This window comes from Gobius niger (assembly GCF_951799975.1).
Source record: "Gobius niger genome assembly, chromosome: 4".
Lineage (NCBI taxonomy): Eukaryota > Metazoa > Chordata > Actinopteri > Gobiiformes > Gobiidae > Gobius > Gobius niger.
Window position 1 is genome coordinate 41,228,205 of NC_136855.1, and position 27,164 is coordinate 41,255,368.

A 27,164-nucleotide genomic window follows, 5' to 3' on the forward strand; every position below is an offset into this window, starting at 1 on the left:
TTTTGGATATTTTTTTTGGTGAATTTTTTGTCATTTTTTGTCACATATTTTGGTCAAATTTGTCATTTTTTGTCATTTTTTTTGGTCAAATTTTTGTCATTTTTGTTCCAACTTTTTGTCACATTTTTGTCATTTTTTCATCAATTTTTTATCACATGTCATTTTTTTGGTACATTTTTAGTCAAATTTTTATCATTTTTTTGTCAATTTTTTGTCACATTTTGTCACATTTTTGTCATTTTTTTGGTCTTCAGTCTCCGTCTACCATGCCTATACTTTGCAGGATTCGAGCTTCGATATTCACTTGAAACTTCGTCGCTTTATCTCTATATACGTTTAACTACATAATACTTTCATGGAATATTCCCAAGTTCTTCGGGATTGTTTTAATTTTTTGTGATTTTTTTGGACATTTTTTTTGTCACATTTTGTCAAAAAAAAATTGTCAATTTTTTGTAATTTTTTGTCACATATTTTGGTCAATTTTGTCATTTTTTGTTGTTGTTTTTTGTCAAATTTTTGTTCCAAATTTTTGTCATTTTTTCATCCATTTTTTATCACATTTGTCAATTTTTTTGTACATTTTTTGTCAAATTTTTATCATTTTTTTTGTCAAATTTTTATCACATTTTGTCACATTTTTGTCATTTTTTTTGGTCTTCAGTCTCCGTCTACCATGCTGATACTTTGCAGGATTCGAGCTTCGATATTTACTTGAAACTTCGTCGCTTTATCTCTTTATACGTTTAACTACATAATACTTTCATGGAATATTCCCAAGTTCTTAGGGATCGTTTAAATTTTTTGTCATTTTTTTGGACATTTTTTTGGGATATTTTTTTTGTCAAATTTTGTCACATTTTGTCTTTTTTTTGTCAATTTTTTGTAATTTTTTGTCACATATTTTGGTCAAATTTGTCATTTTTTGTCATTTTTTTGGTCACATTTTTGTCAAATTTTTGTCATTTTTTTTTGGTCTTCAGTCTCCGTCTACCATGCCTGTACTTTGCAGGATTCGAGCTTTGATATTTACTTGAAACTTCGGCGCTTTATCTCTTTATATGTTTAACTACATAATACTTTCATGGAATATTCCCAAGTTCTTAGGGATCGTTTAAATTTTTTGTCATTTTTTTGGACATTTTTTTGGGATATTTTTTTTGTCAAATTTTGTCACATTTTGTCTTTTTTTTGTCAATTTTTTGTAATTTTTTGTCACATATTTTGGTCAAATTTGTCATTTTTTGTCATTTTTTTGGTCACATTTTTGTCAAATTTTTGTCATTTTTTTTTGGTCTTCAGTCTCCGTCTACCATGCCTGTACTTTGCAGGATTCGAGCTTTGATATTTACTTGAAACTTCGGCGCTTTATCTCTTTATATGTTTAACTACATAATACTTTCATGGAATATTCCCAAGTTCTTAGGCATCGTTTTAATTTTTGGTCATTTTTTTGGACATTTTTTTTTACATTTTTTTGTCAAATTTTGTCACATTTTGTCATGTTTTTTTAGTCATTTTTATTGTTATTTTTTGTCATTTTTTTTGGTCAATTTTTTTGTCAATTTTTTGTCATTTTTTCATCAATTTTTTATCACATTTGTCATTTTTTTTGTACATTTTTTGTCAAATTTTTATCCAATTTTTGTCATTTTTTTTGGTCTTCAGTCTCCGTCTACCATGCTGATACTTTGCAGGATTAGAGCTTCATATTTACTTGAAACTTTGTCGCTTTATCTCTTTATACGTTTAACTACATAATACTTTCATGGAATATTCCCAAGTTCTTAGGGATCGTTTTAACTTTTTGTCATTTTTTTGGACATTTTTTTTGTCAATTTTTTGTCACATATTTTGGTCAAATTTGTCATTTTTTGTCTTTTTTTTGGTCAAATGTTTGTCATTTTTTGTTCCAAATTTTTGTCACATTTTAGTCATTTTTTCATCCATTTTTTATCACATTTGTCATTTTTTTTGTACATTTTTTGTCAAATTTTTATCATTTTTTTGTCAAATTTTTATCACATTTTGTCACATTTTTGTCATTTTTTTTGGTCTTCAGTCTCCGTCTACCATGCTGATACTTTGCAGGATTCGAGCTTCGATATTTACTTGGAACTTCGTCGCTTTATCTCTTTATACGTTTCACTACATAATACTTTCATGGAATATTCCCACGTTCTTAGGCATCATTTACACAGCAATAACCTCAGCAGTGACGTCCTCTCTCCATCTGACTTTATGTGGAAACGATGAGGCGTCACTACAGGGCTCTCCTTTGTCCAGAAAACACAGGCTTTTATAAACACTGAGGACACAGAGGAAGCAGTTTATCTGTTTCTACTTCCTTGGGTGTTTCTGCAGGGACTCTGGTGCTTTCTGAAGTAAATCATTGCAAATATTAACAGGCTGTTATTGGACAAAGTATCAATGTGAGAAGCTTCATGGCCTGATGTGATATTGTGAGTTTAGCCGATCAGTGTCCAGATTGGGCCTGGACGTTCATCGTTCTCTCCTGTTCACATGAGGCAAAGCGGCTGAGAGAACGGCCTCCACTGAGACATGGAACTCCATCCATTTTCTTGCCCTTTATCCGGGGCCGGGTCGCGGGGGCAGCAGTCTCAGCAGAGATGCCCAGACTTCCCGATCCACACACACCTCCTCCAGCTGTTCTGACCCAGAGGCCACACCAGGCCAGCTCGGAGACATAGTCCCACCAGCAGCGACTCTACTCCGAGCTCCTCCCGGGTAACTGAGCTCCTCACCTCCAGCCACCCTGCGAAGGAAACTCATTTCGGCCGCTTGTATTCGCGATCTCGTCCTTTCGGTCATTACCCAGATCTCATGACCACAGGTGAGGGCGGGAACGTAGATCGATCGGTAAATCAAGGAGATATTCAAGTATCTCAGGGTCATGTTCATGAGTGACACGATGGCCTCCTACAGCCGCCACAATGCAACTTTTTGCATAAAAGTTGCATTGTGCACCTTTAAGCTAATGACAGGACGTGACAAAGATAGAGGTCAAGTTTCAAAACCCTTTGACTCAAAACACATTGGCATAAAATGGTCGGCACGGCAACAGTTTAAATTTGTTTGCCTCCGTGTGACTTCTTGTCCGTGTCTAAAAGGGAAGTCAAACTTTAAACATCACAACAATGGTCAAACTAAAGAAGGCTTTAAATTCTGCTGATTGTTTTTAAATCCACCCAAGTATCTGTTAGAACTGCTGCAGCTCTACTGTCCTTCCAGAGCTCTGAGGTCAGGTCTAAGGTTGTTTTTAAATGTTCTTTATAAATAAAATTGACATTGACATTGAAAGCTAAACGTTTTAGTAGGGCTGCTCGATTATTAAAATAAAAAATGATAACGATTATTTTAGTCATAATTGAAATCACGATTATTCGTTGCCTTTAAAAAAAGTCTTTATTTTATTTATATATTTATGAATAAAAAAAACTATACTGAATATTTTATGTTTTCTGAACAGTCATAAAAGTACAAATGATTTCAAGTTTGCCTCCATTATAAGGAGAGGTCTCTGTTTCACACCTGCCCCCTGCTGGCCAGCCCTCACACCTGCACAAGCAAACTGAGCAGCGCGGCCTGATGACATCATCACACAGCGCCGTTTGTTTTTATGTCAGACAAAAGCACGAGCCGTGGCACGACAAATACGAAGGGAAAATAATCCCAGCGCCGTGAAATAATTAAAAAAAAGAAATGAAAAAAAAACATTGAAATAATAATAATTTAAAAACAACAACTTTTTTTTCCGATTATGCTAATTTTTTAATCGTTTAGTGTAATAATCGAAATCGTAATAGAGTTTCGATTAATTGCACAGCCCTACGTTTTAGCAACACTTGTGTTTATGAGTCATATGCACTTTAAGCTCATTGTCCAGCAGCTGTAATATAGCCAGTACTATATGGCCAGATGTTGACGCACAAAACTTTTACTTGAGATACTTCAACACAAGCACATCCAGACTAAGAAACCTTTTAAAGAAATGTGGCACAGAAAAAGGACAGTATTGTTCAGGAACTACAGCACAAAAGTGAAAACCTGGAGTATCTCCATTGAATCTGAACATGGACAGATTCCTTTATCTCTTCATCGGGCTCGGCCAAGTACAACACGCAGTATTGATTTGTAGGATTACGGCTTATCCTGACAAGACGCATAAAAGCACATCTGGGCTCGGTTTAAGCCGCTTCAAAGCATCGAGCGACGGTTTCAAAGAAAACAACAACAATAGACCTGCACATTTCTCCAGCGCTCTGAAAACCCGCCTCTCGTTTCCATTAACTGCACAGACTCTGACATAAACAGAGGAGCTGAGAGAGAGAAAAACACACAGCGCATTCTTCCTCTTCCTCCTGCAGTTACGGCGGTGAGTTAATGAGGGGAAATGCGGATCGTGGGGGACGCGGAGCCTTTGAGGCCGGAGCTCGCCTCGTGTAACGGCCTCGCGGGAGAAAGGCCGGCTTTGTTCAGGTTCCTCTTTAATGACTCCACGTGAACGCCAGTCACTCACGCCGCACAATCCCAGAGCCAGGGGGCCACACACGCTCCGTCATGTGAGGCCGAGGCACGTGACGAGGGGCGGGGGGGACGAGGCCGGACACGCCCACAGGTAACAGGGGTTTCAGGGGTTTCTCTGTCGCTCAGAGAATAGACTTTAAAACAGCTCTTTTCATGGTTTAGCTCCAAAGTACATCTCTGACATGTCACAGCCGTATGAACCATCTCAGGCCCTGAGAACTCCAGGGAGGGGCCTCCTGGTGGTTCCAGAGTCAGGACTAAACACGGTGAGGCTGCGTTTCAGTTTCATGCAGCTAAAATCTGGAACAGTCTTCACGAGGATGTGAGACAGGCCTCGACTCTGACAATGTTCAAATCCAGGCTGAAAACAGTTCTTTTTGCCCGTGCGTATGACTGAAAGTATTTTATCTGCACTCTCGCCTTTTACTGTAATTTAGGGCTGCTCGATTATTGAAAAAATAATAATCACGATTATTTTTGTCATAATTGAAATCACGATTATTCAAACGATTATTTGTTGCCTTTAAAAAAATCCATTAAAAAAAAGACAAAAATCCATCAGAAAAAAGACATGTTTTTATTGATTGTATTTGTTTTCTTATATTTCAACTGTGAAGCACTTTGAATCGCCTTGTGTATGAATTGTGCTCTACAAATAAACTTGCCTTCATGGTAAAACTAGGCCGGGAAAAAAACAAAGCTCGATATATCGGGGCGGGGAACAATCGCGATAGACGATATTATTGAAAATCTTATAATGCAACAGAAACTCACTGGAAAACTCTTCACCCCCACCTGAACACGTGACAAAAACCCTTCCAAAATGTGACAGTCTTAGCTTTCAAATGAGACATTACGCTGTTGCTCTCCAGTCCAGAAACTTTTAGATTTGGGTATTGACAAACTGTGTTCAGGCGGGGGGTTAAGGGGCGAAAAGGACTTAAAATATCCCAAAATTAACATGAAACACAACTGACTTTGGTTGAAAATTAAATTCGCCCAGGCCAGTTTTCAGCAGTGCTAGCAAACCTGGAACTCTGCACACCTTTGTGACGTATTATTCCATTAAACATGTTCCAGCTACGATAGACAATCACAACATTAAAGGGAGATTTCAGGATGTTTAACACAGGGCCTCATTTCCTCGTTATCCAGAGTGTTGCTGATTTATGGAGATATATTTTTTTTGTAATTCATTCTTATGTTTGAAGAGTTTCGTGGCGCTAGGCTAATGCAAGGCTAGTGCATGTCTATGGTATCAGCTAGCCTGCATTAAAAACAGTGTGACCCGCTCCACAGAGCACCTGAGGCAAATCACTTAGAACACCAGACTAACCATATACATGTCTGGAATATAACTGACCTGCATCCAGTGTTAATTTTGACAACATATTTTATTTTAGTTTGAGTCTTTTGACTAAAGTAAAATTTAATTTTAGTCACGATTTAGTCAAAAAAAAACTTCGATTTTAGTCTAGTTTTAGTCGACTAAATTTAAGACTGATTGAGTGGACTTTGCATTGATAATATTGATTCTAATCATGTTTAATGTTGTTCCTCTGCTTCATGTTTCTGCTCCACATGAACAAAGCTCAGAGCTGATCCTTTAAACATGATCTGAGGCTCTTTCAGACGCTCAATACAAGTTTGGATGATTTTAGTCTCTCCTTTTCACTTTTATTTAGTCTGATTTTAGTCGACTCAAATATCTGGACATTTTAGTCACAGTTTTAGTCTCATGAGAAACTTTTAATTTAGTTTTAGTCCAATTTTAGTCACAAAAATATCACTTTGACTAAAATTAAGACTAAATATTTTAGTCGACGACATTAGCACTGCTTGCATCAAATGAATGATCGCATTTTGAGGGACTATTTTCTAGCAGATCACAGCACATCATATAAGTTTTTTGAAATACAAAATGGTTAAAATGACTCTATGGACACAGACATGTATATGGTTAGTCTGGTGTTATCAGTGATTTGCCTCAGGTGCTCTGTGGAGCGGGTCACACTGTTTTTAATGCAGGCTAGCTGATACCATAGACATGCACTAGCCTAGCACTAGCCTAGCGCCACGAAACTCTTCAAACATAAGAATGAATTACAAAAAAAAAAAGAAAATATCTCCAGAAATCAGCAACACTCTGGATAACGAGGAAATGGCCCTGTGTCAAACATCCTGAAACATCCCTTTAACAATGTCTAGGATCAAGCACAACCAGGGGCAGATGTGGAGGCACCAGTGAAGGTCTGGCCCCCCCAGCAGACACTGATGTCAGCCTGGTTCTGTCCTTGTCCTCGTCAACCTGGCATTTTATACATGCATCGTTTCAAGGACGAGCTGCAATCCAGATCTTCAAAGCCTGAGTCACTTCATAGTTTCTGCAAAACCAAAGTTATGACTCGCACAGAAGCTCCTCGGTGCTTACAGTTACAGATAAAGATTTATGACGACTTAGAGCTAAATAAGGAAATAAGGGCAAACTCCTGTGGCTTCTCTTTTTACAAACGTTTAAGTTTTACCTACGCAAGAAACCCTCCACTGATATTATGGATGTTATGAACGATTTCAACGGAAATAATGCCTGCGATCAAGCAAAACCAGGGGCGGACTGGCCAGAGCACAGAGGGGCCACCGGTCCCGCCTTAACCGAGCTTTACCCAAATCTAAAAGCTCAAAAGAAAAGCATCAAATTAGCGACAAAAAGAGGATGAAAAGAAAACAAAAAATGTGCCGGAAAAGCGACACAAAAAGTGACGGAAAATGTGAGGAAAAGTCGATAAAAACACGACGACAAAGCAACGAAAAGGCCACAAAAACAAGACAAAAAATGAGAGAGAAAAAACGTGACAAAAACACAATACAAACGTGACAAAAACACAACAACAAAGCAAAGAAAAAAGCAATGAAAAAACAACAAAAACATGACAAAAAATGAGAGAAAAAACGTGACAAAAACACAATAAAAAGCCACAAAAAAAACAATGAAAAAACAACAAAAACATGACAAAAAATGAGAGAAAAAACGTGACAAAAACACAATAAAAAGCCACAAAAAAAACAATGAAAAAACAACAAAAACATGACAAAAAATGAGAGAAAAAACGTGACAAAAACACAATAAAAAGCCTAAAAAAAAACAATGAAAAAACGTGACAAAAACATGACAAAAAGCCACAAAAACACAACAAAAAATGAGAGAAAAAACGTGACAAAAACACAATAAAAAATGAGAGAAAAAACGTGACAAAAACACAATAAAAAGCCACAAAAAAAGCAATGAAAAAACAAAAGAGGTTTAAAATTGTGGCGACTTGACAAAAACAATCACTCTTGTCGGTCTCAGCTTTCAAACGAGGCGTTACATTGTTGCTCTCCAGTCACGAAGCTTCTAGATTTGGGTAAAGCCGAGCTGGAGGACATGCGCTCCGTTAAGGCGGGTGGGAAGTGTCACATTTACGCTCATTTGGGCCCAGGGCAGGTCAGAGTCCAGGGCTGTTCTTCAGTCCCAGTCCGGCCCCAGACGTGATCCCTGCCCCCGCCCCTGACCCCCCGGGACTCTTCCCTAGATCCGCCCCTGACGCACTCCCTTACAGAACAGCATGAAAAACATAAAACATCAATAAAAAATCTGCACAAATATCGTAAAAGTCCTTTCCAGTGCTGACTCAGCGATTTCCCCCTGACCTCGTCACATGTCCAGTTTCGAACTAGATCAGTATAAACATCTCAGTTTGAGCACAATAATCCACATTTGTTTTGTTTTGACTGGTTAAGAAGTTGTTGGGCATTTGTCCCGGATTATTTCACTTGTTCTGAGATGTTTCTGACTCGTTTCGATACATTTCGTCCTTATTTCAGGTCATTTTCTTTGCCAATGAGGAAAGAAAATGGGTCTTATCTCATTGGCAGTTTTACTTTCTTATTTCAGGCGAGATTTACCCTAGAACTGGTGTGAAATGTCCTCAAACAAGCAAAGCAAACTCGGTCCGATCAGGAAAAGTGTCTGAATGAGTGAAAACCGCTCAAAACAAGAAACATTTCCTCAATTCAACTCATTTAAGCCAATGCTTGATATTCGTCATTGAAAACATCAGTGCTTTTCTTTAACCTGTTACCTGCCGTCCCTCCAATCAGGGGGTTAGTGAGAGGGTTAGTTAACTCTAATCAGGTTATAATTAGGGTTAAGAACGGCTAATGTCATGTAAGTTATGTTTCACCCACACAGATCTCATATATAGTTTTAGAAACTCAAAGGTCTTTCGATAGATGAGACATCACACTGGCATTAGGCTGTCAGCTCTCCAGTCGATACACTTTGAGATTGGTAAATAATTGTTCATTAACAACCTAACCCTAAGGTTAAAGGGTAAGGGTATATAAGGGTATAGATTAAGGGGTCACATGAATTTCAAAACTCCAGTTGTCCGATCCACCAGGAGGAGTTTCTTGCTGTTTGTGGTGTAAAACTGTGGAATAGCTCGAATGTGTCACTCAAGAAATGTACCACATTTTGCCAATTTAAATCTATGTATAAAAACATGGTCTTCACAAACTATAGAGCTGGATATTCATTACAATTTAAACAATCAGTAACATTATTGTGGCTGGATTTCTATGATGTGTATGTTGTGGAAAGACATTCACAGTTTGTAAAACAATTGTTGTAAATATTGAGTTGTTGTAAAAGACGAACGATTTGAGCTTCTTTTGCTCCTGTAAAAATATCAAGTAGAAAAGGGGGCGGGACTAGTACACAGTAAAGTGAAGATTACTGCGCGGATGTCGAACTACTCCTGGTATTATTACGCCTTACAATACAGTTCCCCCTTTTATCCGCTTAGAAAATCCACATTGTTTAATTGTGTGTAATTATACTTTGTAGTGGAACACTTCACGTAACCATATTTAAATAGGGAAAACGTGGAAGAGCTTGGTAAAGTTGCAAAAATGTCACAAGAAATTGACAAAAAAAATGACAAAAATTTGGTTTAAAAAAAATGACAAAATGTGACAAAAATGTGATGAAAAATTGACGAAAAAAAAAAAAAAAAAGATAAAAAATTGACGAAAAATGACTAAAAACGACAAAAAAAAATGACAAAAATGTGACAAAAATGTGATGAAAAATTGACGGAAAAAAAAAAAAAAAAGATAAAAAATTGACGAAAAATGACTAAAAACGACAAAAAAAAATGACAAAAATGTGACAAAAATTGACAAAAAAAAGACAAAAAATGACCAAAAAAAAAAGACAAAAAAAAATGACAAAAAATGACAAAAAAATGACAAAAATATGACAAAACAAATGACAAAAAATGACAAAAAAAATGACAAAAAAATGACAAAAAATGACAAAAATATGACAAAAAATGACAAAAAAAAATGAGAAAAAAATGACAAAAAAAAGACAAAAAATAACAAAAATGTGACAAAAAAAATTCCCAAAATTTGATAAAAAATGGACGAAAAATGACAAAAAAATGACCCAAAAAAAGACAAAAATGTGACATGGAAGAGCTTGGTAGCTTCTATCTTGACCTGTTTTGGAGCTATAGAGGAGAGAGGGAGAGGCTAAATGCTAACGCCGTCTGCGCTGTGTTTACGTGACTGAAGATCAGACAGGTCCTAAAGAACTCGTCACAGCTCAGGTAAGAACATATCTCAGTGTGGAGAAACGCTGGCCTGTTCCTTTAACAACCTAACCCTAAGGTGGCTGTTAATTGGTTGAAGAAATATGGACATTTTAAGTGACCCCAAACTTTTTAAAGGGACCATACGAAGTTTAAAAATGTTGAAATGAAGTATTTTCCTCCCCCTACATCAGGGGTTGGCACGTTTATGTCATGGAGGGTCGATTTTCTTCATTGCCAAAGCACCGAGGGCCGAAACACACAACTGTAGCCCAAAGTAAAGCACCTTCTTTCTACAAATATAAGCTTTGCACATAATACATGACCTAATGGGGTGTTTTGCTGGGAAATATTGACAGTGTTTTTCACATTGTAGTCATTTTCACGTGTTTGGTCTCTGATTTATCAAAACATGTTTCTTCAAAATTCTGGAGGAAAACCTGTGCTCAGTGTTGAAGGTCTTGGGTCTGACACTTCACACTGAACTGTCCCTCATGATGTTGAATCTCCTCCGGATTCTCCTTCACTCTCCGCAAACACACTCTCCCGTCCAGACTCCGCCCTCTGGCTCTCTGGGGTCCGTCCCGGAGTGAGTGTGATACGGGGTCTAACGTGGCTCAAAGCGAGGCCCCCGTCCTGTGGAAATAGCAGACGGAGGAGGGCCGTGGGGGTGTCGGATGTCTGCGGCAGCTGTGGTTCCTCAGACCTCACATTCCAGCTGGACAGGCCCACTTTACCCTCATCACCTGTGCTCATCCCGGAGCGGGCCAGCCTCCACGGGACCCTCAGAGGGAGGGAGGGTGAAGCAGAGGAACCGGGGGACTTCACCAGATAGAGACACGTTAAAGGGGCAGTGCAATAAAAATAGGCTGATCTTAAGTAAGGGATAATGTATAAAACGCTGGTCATTATCGGGGAAAATAAGCACCTTCAGGGCGAACCGGATCCCGACGCGAAGTGGAGGGGACTTGTTTCGCCCTGAAGGTGCTTATTTTCCCAATAATGACCAGCGTTCTATACATTATCCCGCTTATTATTCGGCCATTTGCAACTGAACACACACAACATAAACTTCGTACACTTTGATGAAGGTCGAAAGGTTTATTTAATGACTTCTGCGACAAATAGTTCCCAATAGTTCTCGGCAACGTTTGGCTAGGCTACAAAAAGTGAATATCAAGCATTGTCTTAAATGACTTGAATTGAGGAAATGTTTCTTGTTTTGAGCGGTTTTCACTCATTTAGACACTTTTCCTGATCGGACCGAGTTTCCTTTGCTTGTTTGAGGACATTTCAGACCAGTTCTAGGGTAAATCTCGCTTGAAATAAGAAAGTAAAATTGCCAATGAGATGAGACCAATTGTCTTTCCCCATTGGCAAAGAAAATGACCTGAAATAAGGACGAAATGTATCGAAACGAGTCAGAAACGTCTCAGAACAAGTGAAATAATCCAGGACAAATGCCCAACAACTTCTTAACCAGTCAGAACAACTAAAGTTTGGATTATTGTGCTCAAACTGAGATGTTTATACTGATCTAGTTAAATACTTTTTGCAGTGTAGGCTAGAAGCAGCAAGGCTAGTAGCTAGCAGTTGGAGGAATGGTGGTGAATCTCTGGGTAAGTTGAAAGTCAGACTCACGATTCCCCGACTTCTCTCTCAGTGACGGGACAGATAGTGTCGCTGCTACGTACGTGCGGAGTGATATGAAAGCACCAACTCAGACGTCCTTTATCAGAAAATAATGACCGGGAGAACTTTGGGAAATCCCATTCACATCAACGGAGCTTCTACTTCCGTTGTGAAGAGCCGTGTAATAAAAGGACGTATTAGAGGAAAACACACCGAATGGAACAGAAAACCAACCAGGGCCCGACACACGTGGATGTTTGGGTCCGATACAGACATGAAGGCTGATATTTTCAGTAATTTAACATGATGGGGGTTTTGTATTTCTCAAATGGATTTATTTACTTGTTTATTTGTTTTTGTTTGGTCGGGACAGTGCATTTTAAAGAACATACATGGGACTCACGCCTTGGGCTAATTTACATCCGTCGTGTCCTTGGATCTACTAGAATATCCGCTGTCTCAAACACGCTCTCATTCAACATGTACAGGTTTTAGTGGGAGGGGAAACCGGATCATTCTAAACTCACTGGCTGAATCCATCTTTGAACCGCTACCGCCTTCACCATTCGGACAGAACCAAAATTGTTTCCGGCAAACACTATTCATCAACACGGCGGCCACAAAGCTACAATGCACATCACCAACACACGTAGCTTTTTCAGAACTAAACATTGAGTGGATCTGCGATTTGTTCTTGATCCAGTCAGCCACAAATGCTGCTCCAAACGTGCGACCCCTCCCCGAGCGATTCGAGCCGGTGCCGTCCCAGATAGGGCTGGGCACCGTTTTTTTTTTTCCGATACCACTACTTTAACGATTCCTGCTTTTCGGTACCGGTGCCTTAACGGTACTTTTGTCGATACCTGTGTTATTTTAATTGAGTTAAAATAATGTGTATAAAAAGTATCATTCAGGAGGAAGTCCAAACACGGCACATCAGAAAACAGGAGCAGCAGCGTCACCTGTAGCTTCATGTTTTGAGCAGAATTCCCACTAAAGCCGTGATAAAAAGAGAGTTGGGACATTATTCCCTCCTGAGCTGCAGGAACAGACCAGATCCACATCAGGACCGTTTACTGAAGATAAACTTTTCTAAACTCACTGAGCTGTTCCACAGTGAAAGCTCCTCACACGTCACAGATCTGTTACATAGTGAGAGCGCTCACTCTGTCACTGACAATGCACCAGAACTGTTCCAAACATGGCTAATGCAGAGTGAGCCTCACCTTTTCCAGAGACAATCTTTGATCCCAAACGCTCCGGTGCAGCTGGAGTTTAAACAACAGCAGTAACTTCAGGCTCTGCGGCTAAAGCTAAAGCTAAAGCTAAAGGTAAAGCTAAAGCTAAAGCTAAAGCTAAAGGTAAAGCTAAAGCTAAAGCTAAAGGTAAAGGTAAAGCTAAAGGTAAAGCTAAAGGTAAAGCCGAAGAGTTTCTTGTTGTCACTACTTTCTCTTTGTCTAAGAGTCTAGTTTCTTATTCAGTCCCGGTTTAGTCCTGGTTTTTAACCAGTTTACTGTAAGTCCTGGTTTAGTCCTGGTTTAGTCCTGGTTTAGTCCCGGCTCAGTCCTGGTTTAGTCCTGGTTTAGTCCTGGTTTAGTCCTGGTTTAGTCCTGGTTTAGTCCTGGTTTAGTCCTGGTTTAGTCCCGGCTCAGTCCTGGTTTAGTCCTGGTTTAGTCCTGGTTTAGTCCTGGTTTAGTCCTGGTTTAGTCCTGGTTTAGTCCAGGTTTAGTCCTGGTTTAGTCCTGGTTTAGTCCTGGTTTAGTCCTGGTTTAGTCCTGGTTTAGTCCAGGTTTAGTCCTGGTTTAGTCCTGGTTTAGTCCTGGTTTAGTCCTGGTTTAGTCCTGGTTTAGTCCTGGTTTAGTCCTGGTTTAGTCCCGGCTCAGTCCTGGTTTAGTCCTGGTTTAGTCCTGGTTTAGTCCTGGTTTAGTCCTGGTTTAGTCCTGGTTTAGTCCAGGTTTAGTCCTGGTTTAGTCCTGGTTTAGTCCTGGTTTAGTCCTGGTTTAGTCCTGGTTTAGTCCTGGTTTAGTCCTGGTTTAGTCCTGGTTTAGTCCTGGTTCAGTCCTGGTTTAGTCCTGGCTCAGTCCGCGGCTCTGCCATCTCTGATAATGACTGAAGTGTGAGTAAGTTACAGCTTTGCTTCTGCATTTGCGCTGAAGCTGCTCATGAGTTCAGGCTTTTTTAGACTCACTGCGGATCATTTATTGACGTTTGGAGAGAAAAAGTACCGAAAATTAGCACCGATTTTCGATACCGCCCCCTACCGGAGCTTTTCGGTCGGTACCAAGTCCAAGTAGGAACCGGTTAACGGTACCCAGCCGGGACCTTTTAGCTGTGAAGCACAAGCGCTAACCGCTGTGCTACCCGTGCCTACAGTTAAACATTTAGTATTATTTATGTATTTAATTGATCAGGACAACCCACATTAATGAACAATCATATACAAGTAACTTACATCTGTAGTATTAAAGTAAAGGTTTCAATCACAGAAATACAGAGATACAATGTGGGTTTTCTGCACCAACTATATTTTTTTGGGCCAAATTTTGAAAACTGTCTTCTTACTTTAGGCGATTCAATCATAGCTTCTGTCCCAGCTTTGATTAGCTCCTGTTAGCATTAGCATACCGTCGCTAAAACTCACCGAGTGAATGAATTCTCAGGTTCTGGGCTTCTGGTCTATATTCACGGAGGTTTAGGGAAACTTGTGTTTAAAGGGGCTAGATGCAAGTTAGCCATTTTATAATCATTACTGCCACCTCAGGCCATACGTGTAACTGCAGCTTCTATATTAAGCTCAGCACTTAACAACTTTCTGAGCGACAGTGCAGGGTTTCAGAGGCAGATGTGGTGAACAGGTCTGAGCTCATTCTACACTTTAGGACGTGGAGGAACATGAAACCTTAAAAGATGAAGTACAATAAAAGAACTACAGTTGAAAAACGAGGAAGGAACACAAATAAATGCACTGGTGATAAACACAGAGTGGGTGGAACGACCTCTGGAAACAGGTATTAAGCGGCTGCTCTGGGAAATGTTCAAAACTCTGCATTTTGGTCAGTTTATTTTTCCTATGTAGCATTAGCATTTAGCCTCAAACAAATGATGAACAATGCAGATGTTTTCAGCTGTTGTCAAACCCACCGACCTCGTCTAGATGAAGTCAAAGCCTGGTTAGAAGTCATTAATGAAATGGTTAATAATAAAATTAACAAATAAAAGTGGCTTCTGATCCAAATGTTGAAACATATTCAGCTGATTGTGGGTGGGGTTCATGTCCATCAGCCGCTAAACATCATCGAATCATTTGTTTATTATGAAGAAACATCAGACATTATATAAATGCCATGAAACGGACATTCCTACCTCGCCATAGTCGGTACTGGCTTCACCGTTCCAGACCATACGGTGAGAAAAGCTCCATTTACAGGTCTGTGAAGCCGTTTACAACAAAAATGAGAAAACGACCACAGTTCATGTGATTTTCTTTGGTGGTTTTTCTTTGGGGCGGCACGGTGGCGCAGCGGTTAGCGCTCACGCCTCACAGCAAGAAGGTCCCGGGTTAAGAGAGCTTAAACAGTGGCTCAAATCGACCCAAAGGTGTTCACATGGGTAGAATGTGCCATATCTAGTTTAATAATCTGTTTTATTGTAACTGTGTTTAATAATGTGTTTTATCTTTGAAACCTAAAAGCCCCCTATGGACAGGTGTTGAAAATGAGCACATGCGCTATAACACTTTAAACAATGCATCTGGTTCGTCCAATGTAATTGCTATGTCCATATTAAATAAATAAATAAATGAAATGAAATGAAATGGTTCGATTCCCCTCTGTGTGGAGTTTGCATGTTCTCCCCCCGGGTACTCCGGTTTCCCCTACCACTAAAAACAGGTACAATAGATTCCCCTCTGGCCAGGACTCAGTGGGACTATCCTGGTTAAATAAAGGTAAACAAAATAAAATAAAAACCTGCCTCTAAACACGAGTTCTGTGCGTTTGCTGCACAGACGCTCAGAGGAAATAATGGAACAGCTTCTACGACGCCAACATGGCCGACATCGAACCAGGGGGTCGGGCTGAAAGATTGAGGATTGAGATTGAGCTGTTTACATTCATATTTTTATGTCGTATCTATATCAAGATATGAACATTCAAAATATGAAAATCGAAAAAGCAAGATATAAATGGTAAAATGGTAAATGGTCTCAACTCATAAAGCGCTTTTCCACCTACATTAGGCACTCAAAGCGCTTTACAGCAAGGATCCACTCACCCATTCATGCTCTCATTCATACACCAGTGTACGCAGACACTGGGGGCAATGTGGGGGAAGTGTCTTGCCCAAGGACACAACGACAATGTGCACTTTCCGGTGGTGGGATTCGAACCCCCGACCTTCCGATCATGAGACGACCCGCTCTACCATCTGTGCCACTGTCGCCCCGTATAAACGATATAGATTTTCATCAATAAAACGGCACTCTTTTGTATTATGATTTAGTTCACCGAACCCGGAGTTATATCGTATCGTATCAATATCGAGACATCTGGCATGAAAATCGAGATATGAAACTTTGTCCACATCGTTCAGCCCTACTAGGGGGAAACGTCATAAATACCCGGATTGCCGTCTTCATCAATAGGCCTCATTTGAAAGCTAAGACCTACAAGGCTGATCTAAACTTCTTCCTTGTTGTAATCTTCACGTTTTCTTCCTTCCTGGTTGTGTTTTCATCACGTTTTTCTCGCTTTTTGGACATGTTTCGGTCACACTTGTGCGGCTCGATCACAGCGACAAAAAGCAGTGAAAACGTGACAAAAACGTGACAACAAAAACAAAACCGAAGCACTGGCCTTACACTGACTTACACTGGCCTATAGGCTGCGAGCTCCAGTCCAGAAGCTTTCAGAACTGGGCAAAACTGGAGAAAATGTGCCATGACTAAGCATCACCAGCCACAGTGACAAAGTGAGTGCACTGACACAACTCCTGACAGCGTGATTCAGCAGATACTTCCACTGCTGCCCATTTACAGCCTCTACTACTTCTCCTTCTTCTTCTGCTGCTGGTGCGTAACGCTCCTCCTGCTGCCGCTTTAAGCTGCACTGTCTGACCTCTACTTCTAAATAATACATTGAAAACATTCACCCCACCCCACTGCTGCAGAACCAAGACTCAGCACAACACACCACCACCACACAACACCGCCGCTGCCTTTACGTAACGACTCCATACAATATTCAGCAGCAGCTAAATGGAGACGGATCCCACACGGCTGAATCATGACTGTGCCACATATGGTTTCATGTTGCTCGTGCACACACACTCAAGGGCGAGGAAGGCGGGCTGTGTTTGAAACGAAAATATCACACACAGTGGCCGGGGGGGAAGTTGACAAAACGGATTGGCACGAGAGTGGAAGCGCAAGGCGAAGCAAATACGCACAGCGGCACCGGACAAGAAGCCGCGGAATCCGAAGGAAAACTGTCTCAATCCCCCCCTTCTTCCTCTTCTTCTTCTTCTTCACTTAGCAGGAGCGAGAGAGACACACAGAGAGAGAGAATGAGAAATAACACACCTACCGTGAGACGTGATCGCTGAATAGGAGACTCGAGTAATCGCCACGACGGTTTTTTTTGTTTTTTTTCAATCCAAGGATGGGTCGCGCGGGCAGGAGAGCAGCGTTTGTAGTTCGGCTAAACCCAAACGCAGTCTCTCATTTAATTCCCTGCATTCCCCCCCCTTCTTCTTCTTCTTCTTCTTCTTCTCCTCCTTCTCTCGGGCAAACGCGTCCGTCCTCACTGCTCTCCAATCGGCTTAATCCGTGCGTAAACGTGGCGCATTTTGTCCACGGCGAAGCGCCCCCCCGGTTCACCGTGTCCGACAAAAAAAAAAGAGCAAACAGACAAAAAGGAACGCGGTGGCGGAGGTGGCGGAGGGTGGGAATGAAGAGGCGAAGCGGCTGCGTGTCCCGTTCGGTGTCACGTCCGCGAACACTCCTCCTATGCCTCGCTAATCAGTGCGGCCACTCTGCTGCTGCTGCTGCTGCTGCTGCGGGAGCGCGCACAGGCAGGCAGCGGTGCGTGAGTGCGTGCTCGTGCGCGGTGGGCCGGGGCGGGGACAACACACGGGGAGGCGTCGACGGCGGCGTTTTTTACGCACGGCGACGCAATGGTTTTCAGAAGTTAACCGTTTACGCCCCGCGTCGACCGAGCGCGTTAAAAAAAACATTAAATTAATTAAATATAATAATAATAATAATAATAATAATAATAATAATAATAATAATAATAATAATAATAATAATAATAATAATAATAATAATAAATAAAAATGAAAAAATGAAAAAATGAAAATAAATTGACATAAAAAAATAAACAAATAAAAATAATTTTAAAAGGCCAAAAAAAAGCATTTTCTCCAGTTTGGTTTTATCTAAAAGCTTAAAAAAAGAAGCATAAAAATAGTAAAGAAAACCAGGATAAAAACGCAACAAAGAGTGGCATAAAAAGTGACAAAAAAATAACTAAATATGACAAAAACGCAACAAAAAAGCAGCAGAAACTTGGCGAAACCCGACAACAAAAGCAATGAAAAAGCGACAAAAACACGACATAAAAGCGGGGGGGAAAAAAGAGATGAAACAAAAACGTGGCGACAACATGACAAAAAATGTATCTTTTGTAAGTCTTAGCTTTCAAAAGAGGCGTTACACTGTTGCTCTCCAGTCAAGGACCTTTTAGATTTGGGTAAAGCCAAACTGGAGAAAATGTGCTTGGTTCAGGTGGGGGTTAAAGGAACAGGCCAGTGTTTCTCCATACTGAGATATGTTCTTACCTGAGCTGTGACGAGTTCTTTAGGACCTGTCTGATCTTCAGTCACGTAAACACAGCGCAGACGGCGTTAGCATTTAGCCTCTCCCTCTCTCCTCTATAGCTCCAAAACAGGTCAAGATAGAAGCTACCAAGCTCTTCCACGTTTTCCCTATTTAAATATGGTTACGTGAAGTGTTCCACTACAAAGTATAATTACACACAATTAAACAATGTGGATTTTCTAAGCGGATAAAAGGGGGGACTATATTGTAAGGCGTAATAATACCAGGAGTAGTTCGACAACCGCACAGTAATATCTTCACTTTATTCTACAGGCTAAATGCGCTGTGTTTACGTGACTGAAGGCACGGGGGAAGATCAGACAGGTCCTAAAGAACTCGTCAAAGCTCAGGTAAGAACATATCTCAGTATGGAAAAACGGTGGCCTGTTTCTTTAAGAGGTTAAAATTACAAATCTAAAGCTGCAACAAAATTTTAAACATTTCAAAATGTGCCTTCTTTTGAACTTATTGCTATAATCTATTTTATGGACAATTTGGACTCAAAAACATCTGATATTGTGAACTTTGTAATCGTAATGGGTAAATACTTTATTCACATGTAGGTGGAAAAATGCCGCTCCTCTTTTTTCTGTTTTTATGAATTATTTTACAAACTACTTCATGTCCTTAAGATGTGCCTCAAACCTGAATAAGAAAGCCTCATTAATTTACAACGGTGTTAAAAGGTCCTTGCTTTTTTAGATAGATTAGTATAAGTATAAAATATTACCACAAAAAGGAAAAATTCCCTTTTTTTGTGCCAAAGAATGTTGTCATATATGTCCATGTACCCAAACCTTAATTGTACATGAATTTTCGTTCAATACATTTTTTTTTTTAAAAAGCAACAAAATTCTATGAACAGATCCTGGTTGTAGACTTTTTATTTTATTATTATTATTATTATTATTATTATTATTATTATTATTATTATTATTATTATTATTATTATTATTGTTATTGTTATTATTATTATTATTATTATTATTTTATTATATTTTTTTATTATTATTATTATTTTATTTTTTTAACTATTATTATTTTATTTTTTTTGTTTACTATTATTATTATTTTTACTATTATTATTATTATTATTATTATTATTATTATTATTATTATTTTTTACTATTATTATTATTATTATTATTATTATATATATTATTATTTTTTACTATTATTATTATTATGCTGCTGTTATTTCTCAATTATTCTCACAATAAAACAAAATAAGTAAATAAAAATAAAAAAACGAGGGGGGAAAAAAGGACGCACGATGACGCCGGAACCCGGAAGTAACCGGAGAGAAGAAGAAGAAGAAGGCGGACCGGCGGACGCATGTAAACAACTCACGCCACATTTTTACACAATTACTCAGGCTTAATTACCCCCGGGTGAACACCTTTATTTAACTTTGTACCTGCGTCTGAACTCTCCGCCTCCGCAGATTCATATTCGCGCCATGTGAGTATTTGCTCCGGACTTGTTTCGTTATAAACCAGCCTCTCGATTCAACGTTTTCCAACTGAACTGTCACGTAAATCACCGGTGAACCCGCGCGTGCAGAAGCGTTTGTGTCGCTCCGGATGAGCAGGTGGCGGTGTTCGGTGAAGCTACAGAGTTTGCAGGAGAAGAAGAAGAAGCCGCCGCACTTTACGGTAGTCGGTGCAGCGGGTGAGGAGGAGGTGAGGAGGGACGGCTCTTTGGCGTCTTCGTTCTGCCTGAATGTGCCTCCTGAAGGTACGGCTTTGCTCTCACAGTCTCACAGCGCGCTTGGGTCGATCTAAATGGAGTTCACGTAACGCAGGGTTCAGCTGAGTGTCTCCGAAAGTGCTTTTCTCAGGCGAACGCTTCGTGTGCGTGTGTCGGAAAATGATGAAGTCAACGCATTGCAGTAACACAATCCTCTGCAGCTCTGCCTCTCACTGCAGGATCTGTTTCCTTTTTGTCTGTAGTTATACACGTTTAAGAATGCATGAGTGAAGAAGGTGTCCTGATTTTGAACATACGTAGTTGTTAAAGGAAAACTATACCTGATTATTCCCCTGTAGTAGTGGAACGATATTGGTTTTGTTCTCTTTTGTAAACAGGCATTTGTGGGGAAATGGTTCTGTGCATCTAATTATAAAGCATTTGTTTCAATGTCATGAACTTGCACTTTAGTTTTGTGGCATTTGTGTCTCTGTGACCCTGAAAAGTGACCGTGCGAGTTGTGAAATGTGGCTCTAAACTCGTCCCTGTTGAGAATTGGGATGTTAAAGGTCCACAGCTAGTAAGTAAGTAAGTAATCTTTATTTATATAGCGCTTTTCACAGACAGAGGTCACAAAGTGCTTTACCGTGGACAGCAACTAAAACAAACAGTAAAAGACCGTAAAAAATATGTGTTCAAAGAGGCAGCTCTATTCACTCTCGAAAGCCAAGTCTTAAGTTGCTTTTTAAAAGTCTCCACAGAATCGAGGAAACGCAATGACAGAGGAATCTCATTCCAGAGACGGGGCGCGACGGCTTTGAAGGACCCGTCTCCTCGGGTTTTGTTAAGGGTCCGAGGAACCATGAATTCAATTCAATTCATCTTTTTTATTTGAGCATCTGAGCTCCACAAAGTTATTCATTCACAGTAATCAAGCAAAATAAAGATACATGCGTAGGTGAATCGCCCAATAGATAAATAAATAACGTGGATATGATGCTCAAAAGGAGTCGGCAGAAGCTTCAGCTTGTTAGAGCCTCCCCCCCTTTCGTACTTAAGAAATAGATACATTCATTAACTATGCACAAAGAAGATATGACATATAGTCATTTTATCATATTCCAGTGACTTTACAATCATCAATATTTATGCTACAACATTCTGCTGGTTCCAAGACGGGGAAAGAAAACTCAATAATTACAAATACCCGTCACTGCCAATAACAACGACCTCAGACTCTGAGCTGAAGTAGAGCTGGATCAGGTCAGTGATGTAAACTGGAGCCTGTCCCTGAAGCCTGAAGGTCAGAACCAGAATTTTAAAGTTACCTCTGGAGGCAACAGGAAGCCAATGGAGAGACTTCAGCACAGGAGTAATGTGGGCTCTCCTGTTGGTGCGAGTCAGGAGCCTCTGCAGAGTTTGGAACATACTGTAGGCGGGTCAGCTCCTTTTTATTTAGGCAGGTGAACAGGCTGTTGTAATAGTCCAACCGCGACTCCAGCTGGCTCCTCTATCATTGATCGTCATGAAAATATATATATAATATTTTCACTGCCCATGTTGCAGTTTTGAAAAATGTCTTAAAGTGTCTATGGGATTTTATACGTCATGTGTTTGATCATGTGAGACCCCCCCCCCCCCCCCCGTTTTAAATGAGGCTCTGATGTCGCTTTCCCTGATGAAGAGTAGAAAAGCGCCGTCATACTCTTTTCAATAAACCCTTTTTCTGCAAATCCAGAGTTCCTCAGCTCATCCTCTCTCCTAAAGTGCTTTGCCCCACGAGTTTGAAGAGCACCTGATTTGTACGTCTGTTTGCTATTTTCTTTTAGCAAATTTCCTCTTCTACTACTCGGTGACCCAGTGAGCGCTGCCTCTTCTCTTCTAAATAATGTGTAGTGTGTGTATTTCCTCTTTATTATGTGATGAGCCCCAAACCGAGCTTCATCCACGGGGAGGAGGTGGAAAAGGTCGACTCTTTTAAGCACTTGGGGACTGGTTTTGATTCCTCTCTACGATTTGATAAAAACACAGAGCAAAGTGTCAAACGTGGACAGCAGCGAGTTCACCTGATGAGGAAACTGAACTCTTTTAATGTATCAGCAAATACTTTAAGTCACTTTTATCATTCTTTTATTGAAAGCGTCTTAACCTTTTCTCTTATTTGCTGGTTTGACGCCGGTCTGTGAAAAATCAGAACCGTCTGAACCACATTGTCAAAGTGTGGAGTCAGATTCCTGGTGTGGGTTTTGAAGACCTCGCCTCACTCTGGAAGAAAAGAGTCGTCCAAAAGACTCCATCGATTTTGGGTCAACAAAACCATGTCTTGCGGTCGCACTTTACTCTGATGCCTCCGGGGGGCGATATGTCGTCCCCCAGCAGAAAAGAAACCGCTGTTCAAAGTCCTTCCTCCCGACTGCTGTCAGAAACTTAAATGACAACATGTAGGAAGGCAGAGTTTATCTTGTTCTTTTTTCCTGGTCCCCTTGTGTCCTGATGCCCTTACAGTTCATGACGTCTGTATGTGGTTGTTTGTGTCTCCATTTACTGTTTTTTATGACCAGAGAGCAGTGAACAGAACTGCCCATAGATACAGACGCATCTCGTCATAGAAGGGGGCGTGGCTTCACCAAGGGGGAAAATAGAATCTTCTGAGAAACACATTTTTCTTTTTTGCCATTTTCTGGTGGAAAATGAACTTATTTATCACATGTAAATAAAGTCAGGTGTAAATCGGGCCCATATGGATATTTTCTCACAGCAGATTGTTCAGTAGAAGTGAAAAAACGGCAGTTGTAGCAAGCGCTAGTTAACCGCATTAGCATTAGCCAGATGCTAACATTTAGCATCATGTTAGCATTCTCCGTTATTCATGTATTTATGGGCCGTTGAACCACTTTGCTCCTCCCCATGTCTTTGTATCTTTATTTAGTAGTTATTCTGTATAGATACAGACGCATCTTTGGAATCGCCCATATATGGTCATGTTTGAAAACAGTTAAGGGGGAAAACAATTTTGAAAAAATTTACATTTTCTCTAATTATTCAAAAACTACTTTAACAAACGCTGAATTATGAAAATAGTTTCTACTAAATAAAGATACAAAGACATGGGGAGGAGCAAAGTGGTTCAACAGCCCATAAATACATGAATAACGGAGAATGCTAACCTGATGCTACATGTTAGCATCGTGCTAATGCTAACGGTTAGCTAGCGCTAGCTACAACTGCCGTTTTTTCACTTCTGCTGAACAATCTGCTGTGAGAAAATATCCATATGGGCCTGATTTACACTTGACTTTATTTATGTGATAAATAAGTTGATATTCCACCAGAAAATGGCTAAAAAGAGGGAAAAATGTGTTTCTCAGAAGATTCTATTTTCCCCCCTGGTGAAGCCACGCCCCCTTCTATGACGAGATGCTTCTGTATCTGTCTATTGGGATGAATGAAGTTGTTTTGATTTGATTTTGATGTGTTCAGGTGAGTTCAGGTGTGTTCAGGTGAGTTCAGGTGTGTTCAGGTGTGTTCAGATGTGGTCAGGTGTGTTCAGATGTGTTCAGGTGACGTCAGGTGACCCACAGTGCTGTTTGTGTTGCAGGCTGAGCCGCAGTGACGCCGGAGCATGGACCCCGTGGTTCTGAGCTACCAGGACAGCCTGCTGCGGCGCTCGGACCTGACCCTGCTGGAAGGCCCGCACTGGCTCAACGACCAGGTCATCGGGTTCGCCTTTGAGTATTTCTCTGCCGAGCGCTTCAGAGACTTGAAGGAGTCCATCGCCTTCATCAGTCCAGAGGTGACGCAGTTCATCAAATGCGCGTCGTGTCCGGACGAGCTGGCGCTGTTCCTGGAGCCGCTGGCGCTCTCCTCTCGCAGGTGCGTCTTCCTCGCAGTCAACGATAACTCCAGCCAGACCGCGGGGGGCACTCACTGGAGCCTGCTGCTCTACCACCGCGGCGCCGACCTCTTCGCCCACTACGACTCTCAGAGCGGCAGTAACTCGCTGCACGCTCGCCGCATCGCCCACACGCTGGAGCCGTTCATGGGCTCCGGGCGGAAGGCGGCGTTCGTAGAGGAGCGGTGTCCCTCGCAGCAGAACAGCTACGACTGCGGCATGTACGTGGTGTGTGTCTGCGAGGCCCTGTGTGAGCGGGTCCGGCTGGAGGGCGGCCCACGCCTCCCCGCCAACACCATCACCCCGGGCTTCATCACACAGAAGAGGGCGGAGTGGTGCCGGCTCATCCAGAGTCTGGCCTTCCACTGACGGCCCGTCCTGCACTCCTCACACACTCTACTCAAGTATTAACTCACATATAGGCTCTGTATTACTCCTCAATAACAGGGATTCTCCGTCATAAAACATGCACAGTATTTACCCACACCAAGAGTGTTACTGCATAATAACAGACACTACAGGGTCAGGCAACGTCAGGCCCGAGAGCCAGATTCTCTCCGGCCCCACAGAAGTATAAGTATAAGTGTTCTGACATCACTCCCAGTAGGGCTGCGCAATATATCGCAACATCCCCATAGCCTTCATCTGACTGAGATCCACCCATGCATTGAAGTCATGTGTAGAAGTTCAGTTTTAGTTTAACATTTACTAGCTTTATTAACCCCTTAACTCCCACCTGAACCGAGCACATTTTCTCCAGTTTGGCTTTACCCCAATCCAAAAGCTTCTGGAAAAAAGGTGAGAAAAAGCAACAAAACTGAGACGAAAACAATGATGGAAATGTGACAAAAAAGTGAGAAAACACTGACAAAAAAGAGATGAAAAAAAGGACGAAAATATGACAAAAAAAAATACAAAAAATGTGACAAAAACGTGATAAAAATTTGACAAAAAAATCACAAAAATTTGACGAAAAAACGAAGAAAAAAAAATGACAAAAAGGTGAGAAAAAAATGACAAAAAATGACCAAAAAGTTACAAAAATGAGTTGAACACCCAACAAAAAAATGATGGCAAAAAATGATAATGTGAGGAAAAAAAGATCCTCTCGGTTCAGGCGGGAGTTAAGAGGTTAAATTCTGCCCTTGTTTTGGTCCTGATTGGGTGTTTTTTTAAGTCTTCTTTTGACACGATTTGCTGAAAAAAAACGGAACATATCGTGTTTGGTGAAATATCGCAATAATATCGTGATCGCGATATTGCATAGCCATATCGCATATCGCAAGTCACTTCAATATCGTGCAGCCCTAGCTCCCAGATCTCCAGATATTGTCAATCATTTGTCAATAACATCCTGTGGGAGGGGCTGAAACTCCCATAGTGACATCACCACACTTGACTCGGCTCTTTAGCCTCAGAACAACATGTCCCGCCCCCTCCCCTGGGCGTCGGCCTGAATGTACACATGTTTACACAGATACGCTCAGGGTCATTCTGAATAACGTGGACTGACTGTGATTGTGCGACTCCTGGTTCATGATTCTGTGAACGCTGAATGTCTCAAAAGGAGAGGAATAAACTTGCCATTTTTCACTTCTTTGTCGGTTTATTACAAACAAATCATCTCATCACTAACTTTAGTTTTGGTCAGCGTATCCATACTGAGTTGACACACTGAGCTGTTGTGGTTTTTATTTAACCTCTTAAGCCCCGCCAGGTCCAGTTCAGCCCAAATCTAAAAGCTTCTCTCTCGTATTTTTGACACTTTTTTGTTGCTTTTTTCATCACTAATCTCCCTTTAAAGCTATAAACTATTGTTTCGAGCTAAAAAGGGCATAAGGGCGGGATCTTCACCGTAGACTCCGCCCTTGCGTGACTTGTAGCTCCAATGCTAACAGTCCAGCCCTCATTAAGTACGAGATTTCTAAAATTCTTCTTATGAAAACAAGCCTGGTCTCTTTAAAGGAATAGGCCACCGTTTTTACATACTGAGATATGTTCTTACCTAACCTTAGACGTGTTAATATATCCCCGTCTGGTCTTTGTCCGTGCGCTCACACATACGCAGCCTCTCCCACATGTCACATAGCTCCAAAACAGCTCACGATAGAAGCTACCAAGCTCTTCCACGTGTTCCCTATTTAAATAAAGATACGTGAAGTGTTTTCATGCGAAGTATATTTACACAGAAATGTAGCATGTCGATTTTATAAGCAGATAAAAAGGGGAACTATATTGTGAGGCGTAATGATACAGGAGCAAAACGTCCGCGCAGTAACTCCTAAAGGTTATTGACGAGGAAGTCTTTAGGAGTTACTGCGCGTATGTACAAACGGTGGCCTATTCCTTTAACTGTGACTCAGCGTTATCACAGGAGGAAGATCAAGCTCTAGATAGTTCCAAAAAGATTGGGACCAGGCTTTAAAGTTGTTTTGTCTAAAATCCAATGGTTTCCAATGGGGGGGATTAGCGGCGATATGGAGGTACGACAGCAATGGCGGCCTCTAGTGTTGTGGCCAAAAAGCAGAGCAGCCATTGTTCCAAGCTTGAAGTTGGAAGCGACCACGCTCTTCCACGGACACAAAGACCAGACACATCAACTCGTCTAAGCTCAGGTAAGAACATATCTCAGTGTGGAAAACGGTTTTCCTTTAAAGCTCCTTTTCTCACCTCCTTCCTCACTGACAGCCCGATTCGGACGCTTCTTATCATGGTACTCTGGATCTTTGGACATCGCAGAAGCTTCTTCAAACAGGCCAAGGTGAATTTACTGTAATCAAAGCTACTAACTTTATTGTGAGGACATTTTTATTGTTCTGACGGTGCATCTTTCACCCTGATGCTGTTTTTATAAGTGTGAGAGTCACTTCCTCGCGTCACGTCTCTTTGG

General features: G+C 40.8%; 2 protein-coding genes across 6 annotated transcripts in view; one reads left to right on the plus strand and one right to left on the minus strand.

Moving 5' to 3' along the window:
- The window catches only part of myo9aa (myosin IXAa), a 338,748-nt gene extending 321,229 nt beyond the window's left edge, over nt 1-17,519 (minus strand). For all 3 annotated transcript variants that reach the window (XM_079554645.1, XM_079554646.1, XM_079554644.1), the window contains exon 1: nt 17,399-17,519. The gene's annotated coding sequence lies outside the window, so the exon portion shown is untranslated. The remainder of the gene's footprint in view (nt 1-17,398) is intronic.
- Nucleotides 17,520-20,026: 2,507 nt separating this feature from the next.
- senp8 (SUMO peptidase family member, NEDD8 specific) lies at nt 20,027-24,663 on the plus strand. 3 transcript variants are annotated; one of them, XM_079554778.1, is made up of 2 exons: nt 20,027-20,154; nt 23,981-24,663. In XM_079554778.1, exon 2 carries the CDS (start codon nt 24,005-24,007, stop codon nt 24,641-24,643), a length of 639 nt encoding a protein of 212 aa, XP_079410904.1. In that variant the 5' UTR covers nt 20,027-20,154; nt 23,981-24,004; the 3' UTR covers nt 24,644-24,663. The 3 variants fall into 3 exon arrangements, with proteins under 3 accessions (XP_079410904.1, XP_079410902.1, XP_079410903.1); XM_079554776.1 differs by lacking the exon at nt 20,027-20,154 and adding an exon at nt 20,362-20,430; XM_079554777.1 differs by lacking the exon at nt 20,027-20,154 and adding an exon at nt 20,414-20,546.
- Nucleotides 24,664-27,164: the final 2,501 nt, after the last annotated feature.